This window comes from Lipotes vexillifer, unplaced genomic scaffold (genome assembly GCF_000442215.2).
Source record: "Lipotes vexillifer unplaced genomic scaffold, Lipotes_vexillifer_v1.1 scaffold606, whole genome shotgun sequence".
Lineage (NCBI taxonomy): Eukaryota > Metazoa > Chordata > Mammalia > Artiodactyla > Lipotidae > Lipotes > Lipotes vexillifer.
In genome coordinates this window covers 1,007,616-1,032,951 of record NW_006780574.1, presented here as the reverse complement: position 1 = coordinate 1,032,951, position 25,336 = coordinate 1,007,616, and the positions used below count along the sequence as shown (strand labels likewise).

Sequence of the window (25,336 nt, the reverse complement as noted above, 5' to 3'; positions counted from 1 at the left end):
TTCCCAATATGATCTCATGATGAAAAAAAACCCTCATGTTCATAATATATTATTAAATACTATAAAATATAGAAAGTTCTAGAAATTTTAGGTATTATTAATTACCATTCTTATGTAACTACAGAATATGTATTAAAAGAAACACATAATATCATGCAATTAAAATAAATTGTACCCAGCTATGAGAATAAAGGAGTAGGGAAATGTTCTATTTCTATACAGGGAGAATACTGGGAGGAATCACTGAATATATTAATTACCTCTTATAATCAGATACTGTGATTGACAGATTAAAAAAACAGGGAAGTGGGGGAAGGTGTGAGCCTTCAAATATTCAATTTTATTTACTTACAATCAAGCCACTGTTTGCTTGCCTTTTTTCTCTGCCATGTATCCTTTTGTAGAAAATTCCACCTGGATTAAACTGAGTACTCCAAATAATCATATCTCTCTGATAATATACATCCATCCCTGTTATCCTTGAATTATGTTCAAAATGAGAAATTTGTTGATGATCGCCACTGTAGTTGAATGGATATATAAAACCCAGGATATCAGTGTCATTAGCAATGTAGAGAACTTGATCTTCAGAGCCTGGAGATTATTATAATAAAATACAAAAATAAAATAAATTTCAACTAATGTAAAAGCAACGAATGTACTTTTAAATTAACTTGAATTGTTATTCTTAACACAGTTTCTTGCTCAATAAAAATAAACCAGCTTTATACCATCTTTTAGTCTTCATGACATTTCTAAAACACACTTAACTAAACATTTCTAAGAGTTATTAATAGAGGTTTTCTTAGGTCAAAGCTTACCTTATGGCAGAAATTAGGTATTTGTAGTAGATATCCTTTTTATGAAAAGGGATTTCTATTTGGTAAGTCACAATACCTTATGTTTTAATGCTTTGGATCTGAATATTCAAATACCATGTTATATACTCACTAAGCCTCAGACATTCCTGAGCATTTAGTTTATGCACATGAGTGATCATTACCTTAGGCTAAGAAATAAAAATTACAATATGAAGAGTCTTCTTCCAATATTCATATATGTCAAATGTTCTTTTATTTTTATTTTATAAAAATATCAGTGTTTATTATATTAACATGCCATAATCTCAATATTTTCTAGAATCTTGCTAACTGGAACCATGTAGCCTGAAATTTTGACACCTACAATACAATACTGATGTAATTTGTATACTGAGACAAGTAAAACCCTAAAGAGAACCCTGAAAATAGTAATTGAAATATTAATGAAACCGTAAAGAAAGACTGAATTGCATATATAATATCTGCAAATTAAAAAAAATTAATACACGAGTTGTAGTTCAGCTCTATAGGCTCAATAGCTCTCACTTAGTAAATAGTTACTATGTGATAGGAGATGTATTAAGTCTTTGACAATTTATCTTCTCTTACAACAACCATGGAAAGTAAGGATTAGGCCTCCCATTTTACAGATGAGGAACTGAGGCTCAGAGAGTTTAACTTCCCCGAGGCCACACAATCAGGTGCAATGCTGGGATTCAAATACAAGTCTGTCTAATTCCATAGCCCATTCTTGCTTGATTCACTATATCATGTTGCTTTCCTCTTGTAATAACTGTCTTATTAACATTGTTAATCATGCTCTGTAGCTAACAATATTTAAACTACAATATTATTTAGTAAAAACATAAAAGCATTAAAAGCCATATCTAAGAAGACCCAAATATATATCTGTAATTTAATTTTTTTAAATGATATTCATAAGTAGAGGAGGTCTGAATTTGAAGACATAATTTTATTTTAAAACCTTTAAGTTCTTACTCAAAATTCCATTCTCCTTATAATGCTAACATTTAATTTAACTCGTTATTTTTATCCCAGTGGTATAATGTTTCCTCAAGTACACTGAGAGCAGGCCATAAAGAAAGATACTTCATATTCTATCACATTGGCTTTTAAATTTTACCTCCTGATAAATTGTTTCAAACACAAAAGTGATTTTAATAGTAGCCAGGTATTTGACAGCCATGTTTATAAACCTTCCCAGATTAGATTAATTAAGAATGATAATAAATAAATTGGACAATTTAACCAGTATTAAAAAGAGATTTATTTTATATTTTCAGGCATTAAGCCATTGCTAAAATGCAATACGAAACATTTTTTTCCCCATAAAATGTTTACAGCAAAATTATAATAACATTTAAAGTAATGGTTATATATCCTTACCTTTTGCTATGCAGGTGTTATTTCTTTCTTGAAAATTCTGGTCGCACACACATTTATAGGATCCTTCCATATTTACACATTGGTGGGAACACGTGCCAAACACCAAACATTCATTAAGGTCTAGAAAAGAAGAGCTCAAAATAGCACCATCAAAACCCCAATTAGTACTGTCATTCTTTCCACTTTTCAAAAAAGACATGTATTTTGTGTCCTTCAACTTATTATTCTTATTTCTTTCATGGTCTTTTCAAACTATTAAGTCTGTGACTTGCTATGTAATATTTTCCGGCCATAACAATTTTTTCACAAGTTTCACTATAATGACTCATCAATTGCTTGTGCATTGCTTGTTAATCCACTTAACACGTTGAAATATCCATTTCAAACTTCCCTAGTATTTTCATTCACTCAAATAAAGGTTGAGTTTTCTGATTACCTGCCGCCATACCTTTGCACATGTCATATGATATTCCTGTGTCCTGTAATGCCCTTGCTTTTTACATAGAAAATTTCTACTCATCTCTCAAGATTCACCTGAAGTGAAGCCTTCCTTGGTCTTCACCAGTATACAGTAATGGTTATCCATCTCCTAGATTCTCCACTTTTTGCTCTCTTGGAATTTCTATCATATGCCACACATATGAAATATAGTTCATATGGTATTTCATATATGTGGTCACATATTCATATCCCCTACTTGACTGTCAGTCCCTTGGGATCATAAATTAGTATTTATTCATTTTTTTATTGCCAACATTTTGCACAATTCCTGGCAAAGAATGAAGATATGGATACACCTCTAACACACTTCTGGCTTCATGTATACAAAGTGACTATGTAACAAGAAGGGCCAAGTGAACAAACAACAACAAAATCCTGAATGCCTACATAAAAATAAATATATATAAATCATAAGTAATAAATAAATCTTAGGCAATATTCTATGGCTTAGACACATGCCTCAAATTTTAAAGTTTTAAGCAGGGCCGGGATTGAGGTCAGGTGATTCTGGTGAATTATCTACTTTCTTTTTCTTTACCTCCTCTACTTCTGCTTTCAATCAGCATAAATTCCTCTGCCCCCTTTATCACTTATAGTTGCCCTAATTACATAATAAATCTGTGAGATAAGTCCTCCTCTTGAATTAGAGGAATTTAAGGATGAGCACAGCAATAGTAATTTTCTCTTGTTTAGCACTCAGCAGTGTTCCAAAGCCTCAGTGGTAGAGATGAGGACTTGCCCAGTAACGTTTGTAAGTGACAGTGCCAAGGCTTAAACTCAGGCTTCTTGATTCTATTGTCTCTACTATGATACTTTGCCCAAGGTGAACTTACGTACTCTCAGGAGTGCAATTCTGCGTTTAATTAAAGTATAGGCTAAAGAGACAAAACTGAATTTACTTGTTAACAAATGTTATACCAGGGATAAGTAAAATACATGGTATCAGCTCTCAGCCATCAAGAAAGTATTTCTCAAAAGAAGAAATAATCTAGTCGAGAAATAATTTGCTTTTTTATTAAAATAGAGAAACTTAAGTTGCCAGTTTTCAGTGTTCCATGTTAATGAAGAAATAAAATGGCATGAATAATCTAAACAAGTATATAACTCAAAATGTTCATATATATGATGTGATTACAATTATTTCCCCTTTGGATGAGTATAAGTAATTTCAATAATTCCATTTTGATTGACACAAAGTAAAAATCGCTTTTATTTACCCAAGAATAACACAAGGAGACAATCGAGAAGAGAGCTTGTAGGTGAAAGCATTTTACGAGTTGAATTTGCCCTGGATAAGCCAGACTTGGATAATTTAGGTTTGGCTCTAACCACAATAATATCAATATTAATGGAGAAACTGGCAGAAAGTGCATATAGGTATGTATTTCTTGGCTCTGTAGTTAAAGACCTGGTGTAAATTATATTTACATATAACTTACTATGAGATTCTGGCTCCCTTACATGCTCAGTTTTTAAATGATCACAAGTAAGCTGACAGAGATTTATTTAAATCCTGTCTTTGAATTTTAGGAGATACTCTTGATAATATAAAGCACTGTTTAAGACGTGGTGTTAGGACAAAAGCCCACAATTCTCTAAAAGTGAATTACCTATCACAGTATTGCAAATGCCACAACTCAAGAGAAGTGGGATCATAAACATGTTCTTTCGCAAAGGCCTCTAATTCTTCAATAGTTTCTGAACCAGCAATTTCGTTATTTGCATTTCAAAACACAATTGTAACAATACAATAGAAATTCCTGCAGGTCTGAATCTGCTATATGAAAGGCTTTGTAAGCCTCAGCAATGGTTAGCTTAGCAGTACAAACAGTCTCTTGACCCCAGGGACTTTTACTCTCATAAGTAAAACGGTATCCCATAGATATGCACCATTCTGATGAAAATCAATCCCCTGTCATCTCACAATTTAGCAGCTTTGGGAGTCTTTTCTAACCTAAAGATTTAAGAGCAAGCTGTTGAGGAAATGTACTATACCTTCACACTGTCTGTTTTTCATGTTTCTCTGAAATCCAGGCTTACAGCGACAGAAAACAGATGTTTTTATTTGATTACAATATGCATCATCTCCACATGGATTCACATTATTTTCACAGGTATATTCAGCGGGAGCTAGGATTTAAAAATATGATCAAAACTGATATAATTCTAATACCTGAGTGGGAGTTTACTATTTTTCTTAATTTGAAATTACATTTATTATTCCATAGATAACTTTTTGAATTTATAAGGTTATGGTCTTCTCCCCATATAAGCCCTCATTTCTTATAAAAGTATAGACAGGTAAAAACCAAAATCAATTACATTAGGGATAGTTCAGACCAAGCTGCCAATAGCTGATATTTACAGCTGTGATTGAGCTATACTACTTTCCAAAAGGAATTCGAGAATCAATGGCTCTAATGACAGTCTATCTTTACCATGATACAATGTACAAGAGTCACATTCTTCTCTAAGAACCAAAACATTTCCTAGAAGCTACCTAGAGATGTAGGCATCTATTGCTAACTTAAACTTAGTATTCAGGAACTCAGTCAAGGGTACTACCATGTTACTCAAGCATGTTACTCAAGCAAGAGTCACATTCTTCTCTAAGAACCAAAACATTTCCTAGAAGCTACCTAGAGATGTAGGCATCAATTGCTAACTTAAACTTAGTATTCAGGAACTCAGTCAAGGGTACTACCATGTTACTCAAGCAAGAGGTTAAATCATCAGTTCCTAACCACACACAGGGAGCAGCATTTGAGTTTGTAATATGCTCCAATGGTCATGGACTGCAATACAAGTTAGGACAGACTATGTGTTATTTGTAGCTTCCAGCATGGTAGTTGCAACTTCATTGCTTTATCTCCAATTCAGGAAAATATTTTAGAGTGCAAATAAAAGAGAGGGACATTATTATAGGGGTAACATTGAATTAGCTCTATTTTACTTAAATCTAATTACATGATAAATATGAAAACCTTAATTATCAGAAATATAATGTTAATTCCCACTGATTCTTGACTATTTTGTAATGAATTAAAATACACCAGTGGAATTATATACACCACGATTGAGATATACATGGCCATATCCTGGTGGATACTGCTTCAGCATCCAGTGAGGAACAACTTATGTATAAATGAGAACAAAATAAAGACTCAAGAATTGGAACTATTTTGTGACTTTTACAAGCAATATGAATCTAAGGTCATAAGTTTAATTAGTTTTCTCAATATGGAAAAATCAGATATCAAACATTAAACACAAAATTATTCACAATCAAGGTCTCATAGCTCAAGTATCATAGCACTCTAACTGAATAAAATAATGATGTCATCTTTAAGAATGACACAGCAATGGATTAGGATTTTAAAACATTAAACAAATTATTAGGACCTTTACCATCATTCAAATGAATATCACTGTTTATAAAATTCAGAAACTATTAAATTTATATTTTATAAATAAAATATTAAGGAATATAGATTTCTTTGCTGATATCAAGGTCTGTATTTGGATAAAGTTTCAGCTTTAATAAATATACTCATTGCAAAATCAACCTTTCCTACCTCATACTTTAAATTAATAAAAATGATATTCTAAGGTTACTTTGGCAAAGGCCTAAAGACAAGTATTACTTAAGCACATTTGGAAGAGTAATCTTTTCTCACAGCAGTAAAGAAAATTTTAGTCATGTTGAAGCAGAAATTGAACTTGTGTGTTGCTGCATTTTAACAGGAAACAAACTCACTTATTCTGCAGGCTTGTTCGTCTGAACCATCTCCACAGTCATCAAGCTGATCACACTGGAGGTCCATAGGGATACATTTTTTATTACTGCAAGCAAACTCATCTTTTCTACAAGGTCTTGCTTTATATGTAAGCTTACCTATAGAGTTGTTTAAAAAATGATCAGCACTTCACAGAATCAAAACAAATTTATTGAGTCTATAACAAGTGCAAGATTTTGCTAAACACTATGAAAAATCCATAATCCTTTATTTGAAGCTCTATTTGAAGCTTTATTTGGGCTAAATGAAAAAAATATTCTGAAATTTTTGATTCTTAGAAAAATAACACTGTATTTACCCTATAATAAATAACACTATATTTCCACAGGAAAATTTTTGAATATTCACCCTAAGTGAGATTTTTTTTTAAAAAAGTAATATAAACTACCTCAGACCAGTTTAAGTCAGGGTCTGTCACCAAATGGTTTTGCTGCATATTTTGGTAAAGCTTTTGGTCTTTTGAGTTTTAATTTCTGAATTGTGAAAAAGGGACTGTGTATGCATACATACAATCTATATAAACACTTTTCCCCCAAGAAGTTGTTTAACAGAATATTTTAAACGACTATATTGTTTCTCTCATGCAGTACTTTCTAGAATAAAGTACCTATAACCAATGGAGATTTACAGACCTGGAGGGAGCGGATAAAGTTGCACAGTTCTACTATGCAAATCAAATGTTAGTGGATTATCTTCATACCCTGTATGAAGAATATTGAAAATATATTTTTTAAATTTTTTGAGCCCTAAAATCATTATATTATCTGCAGCTGTCACTGAATCAATTATTTCACATTAAGAAGATTTACCACCACAGGTATCTTCATCTGAGTTGTCCCCACAGTCATCAACCCCATTGCACATTTGCTCAGGCTGCAGGCATATTCTGTTATTTCTGCATCTGTGCGGTCTTGTGGGTGGGCAAAGAAATTTTTCTGAAAAAAAAAGAAAAAACAGAGCAGCTCCTTTGGGTACACTGACTTATGAAGAACAATCCTTCTTTTGTCTTCCTTTTATTTTCTTCCTTTTCAAATCCATAATCTAGCTTTTCTGAATATCTTTTGTTGTGGGAAGTGCTTACATGTAGATACTAGAAAAATGTGTGATAATAGAAGGTATGATCCTAGTTATTTATATTAACAACAGAAAAGAGTGCACAGATGAAATGTTGAATGAAGTAAGAAAAAAAGCCAGACGGCACGGTTTTATTTCCAAATGCTTTATCTTAGCTGACTTCCCTTAGTGTACCAAATTAATTTATGCCTATGGTTTATACAACATGGCAGGACACAGCTATCTGAAAGAGCAATTTCACACAAAATAGAGCTTGAGCAAGCATATGTTATGGATCCAAAATTGAAAATAGGTCATTCAAAAAAAAAAAAAAAAAAAAAAAAAAATCCCAACAACACTATAACTGTGTTTCTTACTCTCTGTCTCCATAAACAAATGGGCCGATATGTATTTAAGGCAAATAAGGTGATCTTACTTATTCATTTTTAATGTGTGTGTGTGTGTGTGTGTGTGTGTGTGTATGAGACTTGAATAAACAATTAAAGCCAGGGAATTTTACACTTGTCCTTTCCATCACTATCGAATCTGAAGACTTCTACCCCTAAAGTAGGAAACATCTCTAAATGTCTTCCCAATCTCATATGCGGAATACTGCACGGTTCTATCATTGGTCCCCTGATGTTCTCACTCTTGAATTCTCTGCTTAGATATTCTCATTCATTCTCATGAATTTACTTGACACTATATTCTGAAGACTTTCAATTTGCTATCTAATTCTAGCATCTCATAGTTAATTATAGGATGTTCCCTTGGGAATTTAAAATTCAACAAGTTCAAAGCTCAATTCTTCATCATCTTCCCTTGACCTCCTTCTCCTCAAACAAGCTCTGTCTTATTTCCATAGTTCAGTTTGTGGCACATAATAGCCACAAGTTTGGGATTATTCTAAATGCATCCTCTCACTATGCTTCAACTCTTATTAGTCAACAAGTGCAGTTGGTATTGTCCCAAATTTGCCCTCTTATCTCCATGCATACCAGTTACAACTCCAACAGCTCAGCTATTCATTATTTCTTACAGAGATGACTGTCGTAGAATCCTTAATGTCTCAGTTTCATTGCCCAACCTAAAATCCTCCCAAAGCCACCAGAACAGCAATCTGATAATTTCTTCCATAGCTGTTCATCACTTCCAGAATAAAATTTAAGATACTTTACATGGCATAATAGACTTATCATTATCTTGTCCATGCCACTCCTACAGACTCATCCCTTGTCACTCTTTATTAGCTCCTTAAATATGCCATATTCCTTCTTGCCACCTTCCTTGTTCTAATTAAAATCTGTTTTTCACTCTAAGCAGAGTTCCTCCTCTTCAGATTTTTTAGGAATGTCTCTTAAATTGCTCAAACCTCATGTTATCTCATATTTGAAGACATCATAATTTCCTATTATGGCTTCCAGAACTTTGCTACTATATATTCACATTCTACTTTTTAAAATAAACTAAAAACAAAAACTGTTATTTTGAGGGCCAGGCATTTGGTTGTATTTTTTTCTTATCTCTATTTTCTCATTAACCTTATAAACATCACCCCCTCCCCAATTCACTGAAGACTGTAGCACCATCCCTCACAGCTATTTCTCTCCATCTAAATTATTCCAGCATCCTAGGTGACATCAACATCCATATGAGCAAACTAGCCAATAACTGCACCTCTTAACTTCCTGATTTTCTCATACCCAATGTCCTTTTACTCTAACCCACCTAGGCCACCCATTCTTCTAGAAGGCTGTGGACATGGGTGGATTTCAACAAATTTATCTTCTTAATTCAGCCAATGACAGTTCCTGCTGCCCGCAGATAAGAAACACTGACACAGCCGGATTTGCTATTTCCTCCAATTGCTTCATTTACAAAGCCACTAATTTTAAAAGTCTGACCAAATTCTGACAACAATCTCCAATTAGCCAACTTTTTAATTCAACCAGTCTCATTAAAGATGCTTTTTCAGTCTTACCTGAAACTTTAGCCCATTGATACATCTAACTCTTCCTTATTTACCATTGCCTTTTTTCTCTTTACTTCCCCTTCTGTTGACATGAGATTCCATATTCCATTTTTCTTTTTTCTTTTTTTTAACAATGCTCCTTGAGAACTTTTAGGCTACTGTTCTGTTTTGTTTTTTTGCGGTACGCGGGCCTCTCACTGCTGTGGCCTCTCCCGTTGCGGAGCACAGGCTCCGGACGCGCAGGCTCCGCGGCCATGGCTCATGGGCCCAGCCGCTCCGCGGCATGTGGGATCCTCGCGGGCCGGGGCACGAACCAGCGTCCCCTGCATCGGCAGGCGGACTCTCAACCACTGCGCCACCAGGGGAGCCCCCATATTCCATTTTTAATTTACTTATTTGATATTTATTGATAACCTTTATATGTTGGACATTTTTCTAAGTACTTTTAGAAAATCACTTGTGTCCAAATAATCTGGATTCTCTGGCCCTTTTGCTTTTTTCATCTTAATTATCAGAATCCCAAACTTAGATGAATGAAACCATCTGCTATCCCAATGTCTGCATCTGGGAAGCCCAGGAATGTTGCAGATGACCATACTGCAAGACCAACTGATATCACAAATATGAATATTTATTAATGCCAGGTAGGCCCTGAACACTACTTGGAAATCATTCATTTATATCTATATATTTATATCTATCTATATATAATGTCACTCTTACCCTTTGCAGTAATGATTTAAATCTGCATTCCTTTTGAATCTCCCTACCACACCAACCTTTCACATTCTATATATGAACATGCTTCCTTACTATACATAAAAAAGTGGAAATTAAAAGATTAAAAAAATGTTATATCATTAAATATGTGTACATCCACCTGCATCTGCATATAGTCTATCAACTCATTTCAAGGGGTCACTACCCTTATCTAAAACTGATTTTTTTCACTTGCTCTGAAGCTTAATTTCCCCTGCTTCTTCAGGAACTATCCCATCTTTCTTGAAACATTTTATTACCTTCATATTTCTCTTGTCATACTTCCTTTTTTTTTTGCTTATCCTTTTGTTATCACTCACCTGAGTCTCTTCTGGCTGTTCATATTTATCTAGATGTTGGTGGCCCTCAATATTCTATCCTAATCCCCCACTTTTATGTTTTACTCCCTCCCAGCCTAAATCTTACAAATTCCATAGTATTTACTACTACATTTTATGCTGACTCTCAAATTTATATTTCTAGACCAGCTCTTTAAGCTCTAGAACCAAATATCTAGCACTACTTGAAATCTGTACTTGTATGTCTCCCCAGATGCATCTCAAGCCAGACTTCTAATCTTTACTTGCAAAACTGTCCCTTTTCCTGTGTTCCCCATCTATTCAAATGTACAAGCGAAAACAGCCTAAAAATTATACTGGGCAACTTCCTCTCTCTTGCCTCCTATAACTACTCCATTATTTAATCCAATTCATTTTGCTTTTTAAATCACATTCAAACTGTGTATACTTTGCCATCGTGGTCTGTCATTATCTTAATCCAAGCTACCCGCATAGCTTGCCTTGAGCTCTGCAATTGTCTTAACTATTCTTGCCTATTTCTATCCAGTATTTGTGAAATATAAATATGACTATGTGCCTCCTCTATTTTAAATTCTATAGTATTTTTAATTGCTTTTAGGCTAAATCTAAAAATCCCTATCTAGACTCACAAGTTTCCATGTATCTCTCCTGTCTCTTCAGTTTCATCCATTATCTATCTTGCTCTGTGTTCTCCAAGCACACGTCTTTCAGCTTCTCTAGTAAACTATGGTTCGCTGTACCTCAGGGCCTTTCTACATCTTGTCTCCTTTGCCTAAAATGTTGTGTCATCCACTCTCACTCCATCCCTTTCACCTACCTGGCAGCTATAAATTTCTCAGACTCAAACTCAAATGTTACTTCTTATAATCCAAGATTGAGTAAAATCCTTCTGTTCTATAGTTTTATAACTTATTATACTTTTTCTTCATTGCACGTATCATAGTTTATAACTATATATTTTTGTGATCATTAATATCCCTCTTCCACTAGACTCTCAGCTCTGTAAAGTCTGGGTCCATATCTGTTTCTCTCATCATTATATCACCACAAATAATCACAGTCTCTAGCTTAACAAATATTTATTAAATGAATGAATGATACTTTTCCCCACACTGTTCTCTATGCCTATGGTGACTTTTAGCCTAGATCTTTCAAAACTGTAGCTTTCTGAATTCCCCTTCAGGCAGAGTTCATCTTATCCCTCTCTGCCTTGTCTTTACTTAATTCTACTATTGCTTAAAATATAATTTATGGAAATTATTATTTTCCAACCAGAATAAGATCTCCTTGTCAAAGAGAGTCATGTTCTGTTCAGGTTTTTTTTTTTTATCCCAATTACTTAGCACAGTCTCCAGAACATCATAGCTTGACTCAGTGTTAATACTGATGACTGAGGGGAATGCAAAAATATTTACAGAATTAAGCTGGATGTATTTTACAAGTTTTCCAGCAGCTATGCAGCATGTCCCTGAGAATCACTTCCTGGCCCTTGAAGCGGTTTCGGGGTCGGGGGGTGACTCTGGAGCCCCACATGGTTAATTAGTTTCCAAACATTTCCTATTACACTCAATAGTTTTGTGTTGAAGTGGAATAGAGAATAGAAGAAAAAAACATAGTTTATAAAAATAATAGGTTTTGGCTTGATATTGGTAAACTCACATTTTTTCAACTATTATGATTCAGAAACAATACAATCTCTGGTCATTCTCTAGAGTTCACTTTGTAAGATTATGTAGAAGAACTGAAATTGAAATTTAGTTATATCACCTATCAGTTGTACCTACAGAGATCAATTCTCTAACCACTGTCTTTTTAAAATTTTCAAACATGTTTAAAATAAAGCTGCCTCCGTGTTTCAGATTTTTTTCTTCAACTGTAACATCTGTAGTCAATATCATCATCTATCAAAATAATTAGTTTAATTTGATATACCAAATAGAACATAGAATTTAAGAACATACACTCATGCTATGCTTTCCTTAATTCACCTGATGTGCTATTTAGTTATACCCAAAGTAGTAGTATTTTTCTTTAAATTAAAAGTTAAATTACATTTTTTGTTGAGATTAGCAAAAGAATGAGATGAAGAAAAAAAGTGTTTACCAAATACAGGAAATCATTTAATTTGGTGATCTGAAGGCGCACATTTATATTTATAGCTCGTGGTTGCATAATCACGCTTGTGACTAATGTCAGAAGTAACTCGAATTTGAAGAAGAAATAAATTTTGTTAAGATTTTCAGATTTAAATGTTAAGTAACTCCTAATTGCAGTTCTCTGACTAACATTTGTAAGATATATATATAGATAGATAGATAGATAGGTAGATAGATATAGATAGATAATGTCTGTATATCTCTATGTATACTTATTTCCCTTCTCTGAATAACCACAGTCTCAGGAGTGGGTGACTTGTGGAAGTACATGATTTGATTATGCACATTTTTTCCATGCTTATCTGTCAAAAAAATTGTTTTAGCCTAAAACACCAATTGGGAATAAAGCCAAAGTCCTTATATGAACCTTACTCAATTCAAAAGGTCAACTACTCTAAATCCTCTTAGATAGACCATAATCTATCTTTTGAATACTGCTGACATGTGCAAGTTCAGATTTAGGAGGGCTCTCTATAAAGTCATAAACTTTGAGCAGGGTTATCTCTTATTACCTGACCAAAAGCTGTATCTGTGGCTATACTTTATCTACCTAACCCCAGGACGGTAAAATTTGTGGTTCACCTCACTACTTCATCGATTCACGCTGGCGCACTACATCAGGAGATGAGAGTACAATCTAGAGCCACGTGAAATGCCATACCACACATATCAGGGGCTTCGTCAGAGTTGTCTCCACAGTCATCTTCTCCATCACACACCCAGAAATGTAGTTTGCAGAGGGAATTATTGCAAAGGAACTCATCTGCTCTACATATATTTCCTCCTTTATTTTAAAACAAAAAAGAGACAGAGGGATATAGCATAATTAATTCCAGTCAGCAAAACACATATTCCTCTAATTCTCAGCTCAGTATCTAGTGTCTCATTTCCTTATTTTTTTTTCCTGTATAATACTAGGAATATATAATGTCCAAACTTTTTTTTAAAGGGTACTCGTTTTTAACTTTTCAAAACAATCCGATATCACACTCATGTCTATAATATTTTCTTTAGCAAATATTGATCATAAGATGATAGAATCAACTTTTCTCAAATATAAATTCCCTTCCATTTCATATCATTTCTATGTTACTGAGTGTAAAGAAACTTAGATTTTAAATAGTATTAATTTTCTTTACTAAAAATGATGCTGTTCTGGAAAGAAAAGACACTTTAAAAATTATTAGATAATTCAGTTGTATCTGGAAACTGACAGACTGAACCATTAAAAACAGAATGACCAGAAATAAGTTTTTGCAGTCATAGAGAAACAGTTAATTTTATAACAGAATTATACGTTGGTGATGTGAGGAAATATTATTTATTCTTATAAAAATTGTACAATAGAGTACTCTTTCTGTGTGTATTTTTTAAATGTTTGCATTCTTTCTCTCTTTTCAGTTAAATAGAAAGGATTAATCCCCAAAATTTACAAGCAGCTCATGTAGCTCAATAACAAAAAAGCAAACAACCCAATCCAAAAATGCGCAGAAGACCTAAATAGACATTTCTCCAAAGAAGATATACAGATGGCCAGCAAACACATGAAAGAATGCTCAACATCATTAATCATTAGAGAAATGCAAATCAAAACTACAATGAGATATCATCTCACACCGGTCAGAATGGCCATCATCAAAAAGTCTAGAAACAACAAATGCTGGAGAGGGTGTGGAGAAAAGGGAACCCTCTTGCACTGCTGGTGGGAGTGTGAATTGGTTCAGCCACTATGGAGAACAGTATGGAGGTTCCTTAAAAAACTACAAATAGAACTACCATATGACCCAGCAATCCCACTACTGGGCATATACCCTGAGAAAACCATAATTCAAAAAGAGTCATGTACCAAAATGTTGATTGCAGCTCTATTTACAATAGCCAGGAGATGGAAACAAGCTAAGTGTCCATCATCAGATGAATGGATAAAGAAGATGTGGCACATATATACAATGGAATATTGCTCAGCCATAAAAAGAAACGAAATTGAGTTATTTGTAGTGAGGTGGATGGACCTAGAGTCTGTCATACAGAGTGAAGTAAGTCAGAAAGAGAAAGACAAATCCCGTATGCTAACACATGTATATGGAATCTAAGAAAAAAATAAAGGTCATGAAGAACCTAGGGGTAAGACAATAATAAAGACACAGACCTACTAGAGAATGGACTTGAGGATATGAGGAGGGGGAAGGGTAAGCTGTGACAAAGTGAGAGAGAGGCATGGACATATAAACACTACCAAACGTAAAATAGATAGCTAGTGGGAAGCAGCCACATAGCACAGGGAGATCAGCTCGGTGCTTTGTGACCACCTAGAGGGGTGGGATAGGGAGGGTGGGAGGGAGGGAGACTCAAGAGGGAAAAGATATGGGAACATATGTATGTGTATAACTGATTCACTTTGTTATAAAGCAGAAACTAACACATCATTGTAAAGCAATTATACTCCAATAAAGATGTAAAGAAAAAAAGGAATACAGGGAATATATACAGATTGCCAACAAACACATGGAAGGATGCTCAACATCACTATCCTTAGAAAAATGAAAATCAAAATTATAATGAGGTATCACCTCACAGCGGTCAGAATGACCATCATCAAAAAATCTACAAACAATAAATGCTGGAGAGGGTGTGGAGAAAAGGGAACCCTCTTGCACTGTTGGTGGGAATGTAAATTGATACAGCCATTATGGAGAACAGTATGGAGGTTCCTTAGAAAACTAAAAATAGAACTACCATATGACCCAGCAATCCCACTACTGGGCATATACCCTGAGAAAACCATAATTCAAAAGACACATGCACCCCAATGTTCACTGCAGCACTATTTACAATAGCCAGGACATGGAAACAACCTAAGTGTCCATCAACAGATGAATGGATAAAGAAGATGTGGCACATATATACAATGGAATATTACTCAGCCATAAAAAGAAATGAAATTGAGTTATTTAGTGAGGTGGATGGACCTAGAGTCTGTCATACAGAGCGAAGTAAGTCAGAAAGAGAAAAATAAATACCATATGCTAACACATATATATGGAATCAAAAAAAAAAATAAAAGTTTCTGAAGAACCTAAGTGCAGGACAAGAATAAAGACACAGATGTAAAGAATGGACTTGAGGACACGGGGAGGGGGAAGGGTAAGCTGTGACGAAGTGAGAGAGTGGCATGGACATATATACACTACCAAATGTAAAATAGCTAGTGGGAAGCAGCCCCGTAGCACAGGGAGATCAGCTTGGTGCTGTGACCACCTAGAGGGGTGGGATGGGAAGGGTGGGAGGGACACACAAGAGGGAAGGGATATGGGGATATATGTATATATATATATATAGCTGATTCACTTTGTTATACAGCAGAAACTAACACAACATTGTAAAGCAATTATACTCCAATAAAGATGTTAAAAGAAAAAAGAATACAGGGACATTCTATCTTAAAGTTAAATACATCCACCACAGGCAAAGGACCCAAAGTACGAATAAACTTTAGTTGTATGTCTAGATATGTAGCAATATATAGCAGAAACAGCAATGGTTAGGGAGATAGGAACTTGCTTTGTCTTGCTTTGGAAAAGTATATTAATTTCTATGGGGCTCAACATCTTCATATGCTACAAAAGAGGTATGGTTAAGATTTATAAGTTCATGTTTGTAAGGAGTACATGGGGAAACCACACAAAGAAACTTTATGGGAATTTAAAATTAATGTTAATAAGATTGCTCTCAGAGAATTATATTACCAATTTGAATTTCATATATAAGTAGTATCATTTCTATATTGGTGAGATTTGATGATTGAACATATTAAAAATGGATATGTTTATTAAAACACGGAGCTGGGGAATGATAGTGCTCATCCTTGCAAGCCTAGAAAATTCCAAGAAAGAAGCATTGTTCATTTTATGTATGTACTTTGGAGACAATAATGAGCCTAGGCTTGTGAGAGTCAATAAGCTCTTCTAGTTCTGAGTTTTGGCTTGCACACTAACCTCTAGTAATTCACTTCCAGTAGCAAAGATTTAACTTAGGAAATCACAGAATCAGATTTGGGTTTTAGAATGACAACACTAGCTACAGTGAGGAAAACTTAGAAATGTAGACAGGGAGAGTAAAGCCAAGATGGGAGGAAAAATACCAATTTGAATAGGGCTTGCAGCAGTTCAGAAAACAACGGATGGAAACCTGATTTAGAGTAGCTACATTTGAGAGCTCTTCAGGAGGTAGAATCCTCAGGATCTGATGGCTAACTAGATGAGGCTGGTAAAGGAGAGTGAGTATTCAAACACAGTACTACTCAATTTTTGGTTTGTTTGGATCATTCAGTGAATGTTGGTGTCATTCAATAAATAAAAGATCACATTAGAAGGATCAGGTTTAGTGGAAATAATGACACAATTCATTTAGGTTACTGGTAAGACAACCATGTGGTGATATTTAGCAGGCTAGTGGATAAATGTGTCTGAAATATGGGATAGGTTTCTGAGGTGTAAATGTAGAGTCGGGAGTGATCAGAATACAGTTATTATTTGAAATTTAGAAGAGAACACAGAGAAAATCAGCGTTTAAAGTTTGAATATATAAAGAGGAATCTACCAAAGAGACTGAGAAGAAGTAGCCAGAGTGGTTGGAGAAATACTTGAAAACTTTTCTAACAAGAAGTTAATAGCACATTTAAATGATGCTAAGAGAGTAGCTTTAGTGAAGTGGTGGTGGGTTTAGTGAAATGTTTGTAGTTGGTTATTATAGATGAAGAATTTGTAGTTCAGAAGTTTACCCTTAAAGGGGAGGAAGAAAAGAGGAAGTTAAGGAATTCAGTAGACAAGGTAATGTTGAGGATACAGAAGAGAGAAAAGGTAATTCAGATAATGAGTTCCTTGAGAATCAAGAAATTGTGAAGGATTTGACATCTAAAGCAAAATAAAAGGATTATCCTTAGGCTGGAAGACAAGTCTTCCATTTCAAGAGAAAGGAAGGAGGAAATGCTAGGCACAGCTATATGTAGCTTAATTAATTTTGTGTCTAGATGCTAAAAAAGTTCATGATTTTTACTATTGCTGTGAGGTGGAATGTGAGAAAATAAATCAACTTTTTAAAAACCAGATATGGTTAATGGTAGAGAGAGATGATTAAAAACATATAGGTAGATTGCTTAGAATCTTGAGTGGTAGTTGAGGCTGAGGCCAGGAATTTATAGTGATACCATTCAGAACGGGTCTAAGTTTTCCTGCAAAAATGCTTAACAGAACTGGTACAGCTTAAATTGACACCTCTGAGCACTAACAAACGAAGACACAGAAAAAGGCAGGTCCTTGGTGAGTGCAGCAAGGTGAATGTCACCATGTGAGACTTCTGACAGTACAATATCTGGCATTGGGATGCCCTTTTCTTTCAAACATCTGCAGTGCTCAACTCTAAAAATGCCCTGATTTTTAAAATAATCTCAATTATCAAAATCAGTGCAAGAAAATATATTACCACTTAGGAACTCTGAAAACAAAAAGATATAACATGAACAGCCTTTAGTATTAAAGATATGAATATTGGTTTGAGGTGAGCTTTGGCTTAATTCAATATCAAAATCCATAGAATATGAAAGAGTTGTATTCTTTCAGAATAAAGATTCTAATGACTAAATCTCATCGCATGTTCCATTCTAAAATGGACTAAATTCAAACAGAATTTGTGAATTCTTGACATCTTCTGATTATTTTTAAAAACTCTATTTGTAGTACATCAGTCTTGTTAAAAGGAAAAAAAATGTGTTCCCAAAGGTATTGCATTACATAACATTATCATTTTCCCCATAAGAGTGTGGGACATGGGACTTGCCTGGCAGCCCAGTGGTTAAGACTCCAGGCTTCCACTGCAGGGGACACAGGTTCGATCACTGATGGAGGAACCAAGATCCTACATGCCACAAAGTATGGCCAAAACTAAATAAATAAATAAAACCAAAAAAAAGTGTTGGACATGCCACTATTTTTATTAAGAAGAATAGAAATATAAATGAAATCATAATTGTAGCAGAAAAGCAAAGGTTTTATGATAACCTACGAAAGGTTTCCTACTGTACTAGGAAGAATTTGCATTGCAAAAAATGCATTGGGGGGGTGGGGGGTTTGCAAGACATCTTAACTAACAAGCTTATTTTGAAATGGCACGAAGCACACATAAACAATTAAAAACAGGTATAATTTAAAGAGATTAGCTGGATTAAAATCCCAGTTTCCTAGTCATGTTCTTGATCAGCTCAGTGGGAGGTTATTAGAAAAACAGATAAGTATATATTAATTAACAACAACCTATGTCTAAATATAACTTAGCTCTTGGCAGTTTCATAGAAATTTGGACAAGTGAATCATCACAGAAAATAATCATCTAGAGTTCTCGTCTTTATTTGGGTTGAGATAAGCTTAAATATATAATATTTTATAATTTCTATAATAATATATACATTTGAGCTGATAATTACTAAAAACAATAACTATCTTTTCCAACAAAATTGCTATAAAGAATAAAGTTTGAAAGCTCAGGCCAAAACAAACACCAAGTTTCCTTAAGGCAACATGGTTTATCTTTAAAAATGTGACTACTGGGCTTCCCTCATAGCGCAGTGGTTAAGAATCTGCCTGCCAATGCGGGGGGCATGGGTTCGAGCCCTGGTCCGGGAAGATGCCACATGCCGTGGAGCAACTAAGCCCGTGTGCCACAATTACTGAGCCCGTGCACCACGATTCGTGAAGCCCGTGCACCTAGTGCCTGTGCTCCGCAATAAGAGAAGCCACCACAATGAGAAGCCCGCACAGTGCAACGAAGAGTAGCTCCCGCTCGCTGCAACTAGAGAAAGCCCTCATGCAGCAACGAAGACCCAATGCAACAAAAAATAAATAAATAAATTTATTTTTTTAAAAAGTGAATGCTGCTTTTAATTCCATAGTATTTGGGATTTCAGTCCTTTTAAAGTAAACCAGTAAAATTGATTCACATTGAAAATGTTCCATGTTTGTCCTGCAGCTCTCTTATCTTCCAGCCCCCAGCACTTAGCCCCTGTTACCTCACGTGTCCAGATTTGAGATGAATGGAAGTAACATTTAACAGAAGAGATGTTTATTCTGGCATTTTATCTCCTCAGTGCCTTGAAGTGCTTTTTTCCAATACCTAAACAACTTCCTGGAAGCAAATCAAATACTAGAAATCTGAACTTGGTCATGCCTTATGGTACATCCATACAGGATCAAACACTTTAACCAACAAGGTATTCCATTGGAATTTAATTACCTAGCAGCAAATGAACCCAAGAAATGTTAGAAGCAGAAATAGGGAGGGTAGGGGAGCTTTGACATATTTCTAAATGGTTGAATTAAAAGCTCTCACCTCTTTTTTTAGTCAGTAAGCTTAAACATTTAATAGTCATTTTAAATCTGAAAGTTATCTCAGATTTCAAATACTATAATGTTCAGTTTTTTACTTTAATGTTTGATTTTTTAACCTGGAATCCTTTATTCAAACACATTTTTTTATGAAATCCAATATTAAAAAAGTAGCTAAATCCTAAAAGGACTGCCCACCACCATCCACCCTCCCAGGCACACACTCACTTTCCAAGTGTTTCTACAGCTGTTGGAGACATTTCACTGTGGCTGGACTTGATAGTATGAAAACATGAGCACAGAAATGTCCATGGAGATAAGACAAGAAACTGGACTGCTTGATTCTCATCTCAGTAAATTCTCTGTGCTGTTACATAGTTCAAATCCCATCACCCCTTCTTTTTTTAATATTAGAAAACTCCTCAAAAGCCTTGGAAAACTCCTCAACATGCATAATATTAAAACCAAGGTCTACAGCATGACTCCTCAATTACTTGTGGCTCCTAAACAGATCATTTCCCTCACCTCTGTGACTTTGAACATAATGATCCCACTGCCTGAAACGTACTCCCACATTTTGCTTGCATACCTAATTTTTCACATCAAGAAACTCATATTCCAACAGGGAAGCTTAGTCAAATAATACAGAAGTGATTATATTAGAAGGAAGAACATGACAACAGGAATGCAATCAAATGGTTCCTAGGGAAACTAAAAAAAGACTGCAATTTGGTTGAAGACACAGTAGTAACTGAGATGGACTTAAAAGAATAGATATAATTTTTACTGGCAAAGGTATTGAGATGGCAAAATAGTAGAATAATCAAGAAAGATGTTGAAAAGCATGGAGGATATTGCTTGAATATTATCTTCCAGTTTGGCTAGAACTTAGGGTACATAAAGCGGATTAGTAGAGTTATAAGACTGGAAAAGTGAAATGGGATCATTCTCTTATAACCCTGACTGCCAGGTTATGATATTTGTATCTAACCAGGAAGAGCTTTAAGTAAAGACTGACATAACCAGAGTTACATTTAAATAAGATGAACATGGCAGCAGTGAACAGGATGTACTGGTTACCAATTGGGTCACTAATAGCCCAGATAGGAAGCCATGAGGAAAAGAACAAGACTGGTGACAGTGACTTAAGCTGAGGGGATAGAGCTTATTAATTAGAAAATGGTAAATGATGAGTAGCTTAATTGTGGTCCCAAAGTCTTTGACTATAAGATTGTATATGAGTTTTTGGTACCAGAAGGTCCACAAAGTTTTCTTTCTTTAGAGTAACCAGTTACAGAAAGAGAGTGTGAGAACTTAAGCAAAAGTAGAAACAGCTATTACAGAAGTTTAATCTTTTACAGTTTTTTATAAGGTACTACAGATTCCAAATGAGAAACAGGATTTCTTCTGCTGATATAACAATACTTTATCAGGTTTGGAATAGAAATATAGGACATCATAAAGTTTTGATCTAATATTAAAGAAAGTAGAAGATATTTTTCCTTGAGCAACTAGATATTTACAGAAGTAAATACTTTAGGCCCATTTAAACTGTGTAAACCCTGAATGTCTGTTCAAATGCCTTGCAACATATGTCAATATCTAATATCATCTCTGTTGATGATGTTCCAAATATTCTAAAATGTAAAGTTGATTGAGAGACTTTTATAAGTAGGTAAAAATAATTTTTGTATTTAAAGAATATATCTAAATATATATATATTATAATATATATTAATAAGATATATATTTTATAATATATCTTATGAAAATAATAAGAATGCTGCAATTTGTGATCATTTTAAGATTCACCCTATAATTTCTTTGCTTTCCTCTCATTAACTCTAAAGTAGCCATAATTGCTGTTTTTAATGTGGTGACTTAAACTAAAAAGTTATCTGTCAGGATTTTCACATAGCTGGAAAAAAATGATGCTATAAAACAGAAAGTTTCTTTCAGACTGACAAATAATGTAGGTCATTTTCTCAATTATATGGCAAGAAAGAAATTTGGGGCACAACCTATAACCTATATATGATCTAGCATATTAGTAGGTGTGGTATAGTATACCACATGCTGTTTCTAGTCTTTCAGAAACAAGGCAAGCAATGTGGAAGAGAAACGTGCCCATAAAATACTTTGGTAGGAATGGCTATAGTGGCCATGTTCCCTGGTTTCTTCTCATATCCCCATCCCTGACCCAACATCTAGTCCAAAGACATGCTCATGATAGGCACCCAAAAAACACTTGCATTTTGGTTGTCTTTGTTATATGAAGACGAATTTATACTCTTGTCTGAAAATGAGCCAGATTTTGCTTATTTAGAATAGGCTACTATGTAATTAAACTAGAAAAGGAGAATCATTTAATGATCTTATCCTCCGCCTCTAGCACACTATGTAAATATTCTGCGTAGCATCTTAACTGTCATTCTTGCCATTCTCTTACTTGCAGGCGCGCGCGCGCGCGCGCACACACACACACACACACAAAGTACCTTACCTCTGTCACAGTTCTCTTCGTCACTGCCATCCACACAGTCATGAATTCCATCACAAAGCCATCTAATTGGAATACAGTGGGCTTTATTTCTGCATCGAAACTGATCTTCCTTACACTCAGTCACACAGTCCATCTGTTCAAATACAAACGGCCACTGCAGTTTTCATTAATGATAATGCTATTGTAACAAGCAAGATAAACATGCAGCTGACAATACTGGAGACTGATTATACTGTGGGCTTTCTTTTATTTTTATTTAATGAATATCACCTCTGCAAATGACAATAGGGTTTAGTCTATGGACAGCACGAAGATTCAGGTATTTGCTGAAATTACTGTATTCAATGTTCTTGTCTTAACATTTTAGACAGTGCTAAGAATCAAGATTCTGTCTCTTTGTTTTTACTATGTTTGCTTTCTCAAACCTAATTCATGTAATTCAGAGATTTTAACCAAAAGATAGATTTTACCTCATCTGAACCATCAGCACAGTCATATTCTCCATTACATTTCAAAGATGCTGATACACATCCTCCACTGGCACATATATATTCACTTGATGAGCAAGTAGGAGAAGCTGAATATAAAGTTGAAATTTAGATTTAGTGAACAGAATGAATGGTTGATAGATAAAAGCATATATAAGCATATAAAAGTTATATGTAGTAATGAAAATAGTTTAGATTATTTGAGCTATATTCAACATCTGATATTAAATATTGACTTAAGATGTGCTTTACAATATTATTGCATTGTATTAAATATACCTCATGATGTAATAGCCTGTTCAATCAGTATTCAACTCACTAGACTAAAGAAAGGGAAAGAAAAAAACCCTCTATAACCTCCATCTTTCTGATTTGTGAAGAGTTAAATGTATTTTTTTTTACAATTTTCAATTAATTTATTTAAAAGACAAAAGCCTCAGATTATTTTTAAAACTGTAATAGGATTTAGTGACCTTTGGGAGTGTTAATTCATAATGTGCATTGTATAAAGCTAAAAGTGGAAATCTTGGCATGGTCTCATAGACCCCATGATATCTATTTGGCTGTTTTGATATAAATGTCATATTCACATAAGTTTTAAGAAGTTTTTTTTTTTTTGGTTTGGGGTTTTAAATATGAATATATGTGTGATTAGCAGAGTCTGTAGAATTCGAAGTGTTTCTTTATCATATGGAAAATTTTTTTTAAATGTGGATAAATAAGTTACTACCAATACCCAATTTAACTAATTGACATAATAATGATGAGACTTTTCTTTGTCTATGTGTTCGAGTTTGCTAAATTTGTATTCAAACCTCTGCGGTTCTTGGCCTTATATTAGACTACTAGGTAGCCAAATGTACTTACATAATGACTTTGTGGTCTAAATTACTTACTCCAGGAATGCTAAAAAGCTTTTCCCTTGGGATTTAATTTCTTTTAATTGGCAGTGTTTGTCTAGGGATCTGTATTAATAAGGAGTCTGGGAATATGTCTGGATTCAGTAAGAAAAAAGATGTGATCAATTAGCAACATGGACCATGGGCACAGTACTGGGACAATGGTAATGTGTGTGCCAGGTATCTGCAATTCTGACCTAGTCTCTCAAAGTAATTTAACCATGAAAGTGCTTATAACCATACACATAGATTACAAACTGATTTTTTTCCCTACTATTTTTTTCCTGTAGAATATTGTTATTAAAATTCCTAAGTATAAAAGTTAATTTAATGAGTATATTTAAAGTCATGTTTAAGGAATAGAAATATATTTCTATACATTTGGGTTTTTCTTCCTATACTCTGGTTTTGCTTAATTTTATTTTTATTTTGGACCATGATGCAAATAGAAATAATAGACATCCTTTTTCTCAGTTGGTATCACATTGAAACTACTACATTCTGTTTTATAACCTTAATTTCCAGAATTGAAACCTGACTTTTATCATACTTACAGTTTCAACATATTTCATGTTGCTGTCTTGGAAAAACAACTCCAAATGGTGTAGAAAAATATAGAGACCAGAAAACCAAATTTTGGGGAGTAATGCTTGGATCTTGAAATAATAACAATCTTACCTGCTAAAACACTTTCAAAACATATGAAGGGCACAACAATTAATTTATCTACAGATATTTCAGATTATTTCTTAAAAACAGTAAATATGTACATTATTTGCCACTGTTTTTGCATATTATTGCTTAAATTTAAATTCTAACCAAGTTAAAATACTAGTTAAATGAAATATGGCCTCAAGAATTTTACCTGGCTCACAGTTTTTCTCATCTTCTCCATATTTACAGTCTTCATGGCCATCGCATTTCCATTTTGCTGATATACACTGACCATTGGAGCACTGGAACTGATCTTTGGAACAACTTGTTTCACAATTTCTCTGTCAAAAACAACACAGACATAATTAAAATTAATTTTTTAGACAAATGTCTTCAAATCCAAAAAAGACACATATAAGAAACTCAGATGGTCACATTTAAGCTTGTGACTATATAACATTATAATCCTTTTCCGCTTTCATTTGTCTCTTAGTCATAATAAAACAGAGAAATGTAAAAAGAACATAAATCCCATGGCTTTATCAACTAATTAAATTGCTCTGAGTGGCTCATTCTCCAATAGACAGTTATAGGGTAATGTAATTTTAATAAGTGTAAGTGATGATGAAG

At 34.2% G+C, this 25,336-nt stretch overlaps 1 protein-coding gene across 1 annotated transcript in view; it reads right to left on the bottom strand.

The window, feature by feature from the left end:
* The window catches only part of LRP1B (LDL receptor related protein 1B), a gene marked incomplete at its 5' end in the record, with an annotated part of 1,013,530 nt that overhangs the window by 137,255 nt on the left and 850,939 nt on the right, over positions 1-25,336 (bottom strand). Inside the window, 9 exons of the mRNA XM_007453725.1 lie at positions 353-594; positions 2,229-2,348; positions 4,725-4,859; positions 6,487-6,624; positions 7,336-7,461; positions 13,448-13,570; positions 22,666-22,798; positions 23,136-23,242; positions 24,918-25,047. Of these exons, the coding sequence (XP_007453787.1) occupies positions 353-594; positions 2,229-2,348; positions 4,725-4,859; positions 6,487-6,624; positions 7,336-7,461; positions 13,448-13,570; positions 22,666-22,798; positions 23,136-23,242; positions 24,918-25,047 (1,254 nt within the window). The remainder of the gene's footprint in view (positions 1-352; positions 595-2,228; positions 2,349-4,724; positions 4,860-6,486; positions 6,625-7,335; positions 7,462-13,447; positions 13,571-22,665; positions 22,799-23,135; positions 23,243-24,917; positions 25,048-25,336) is intronic.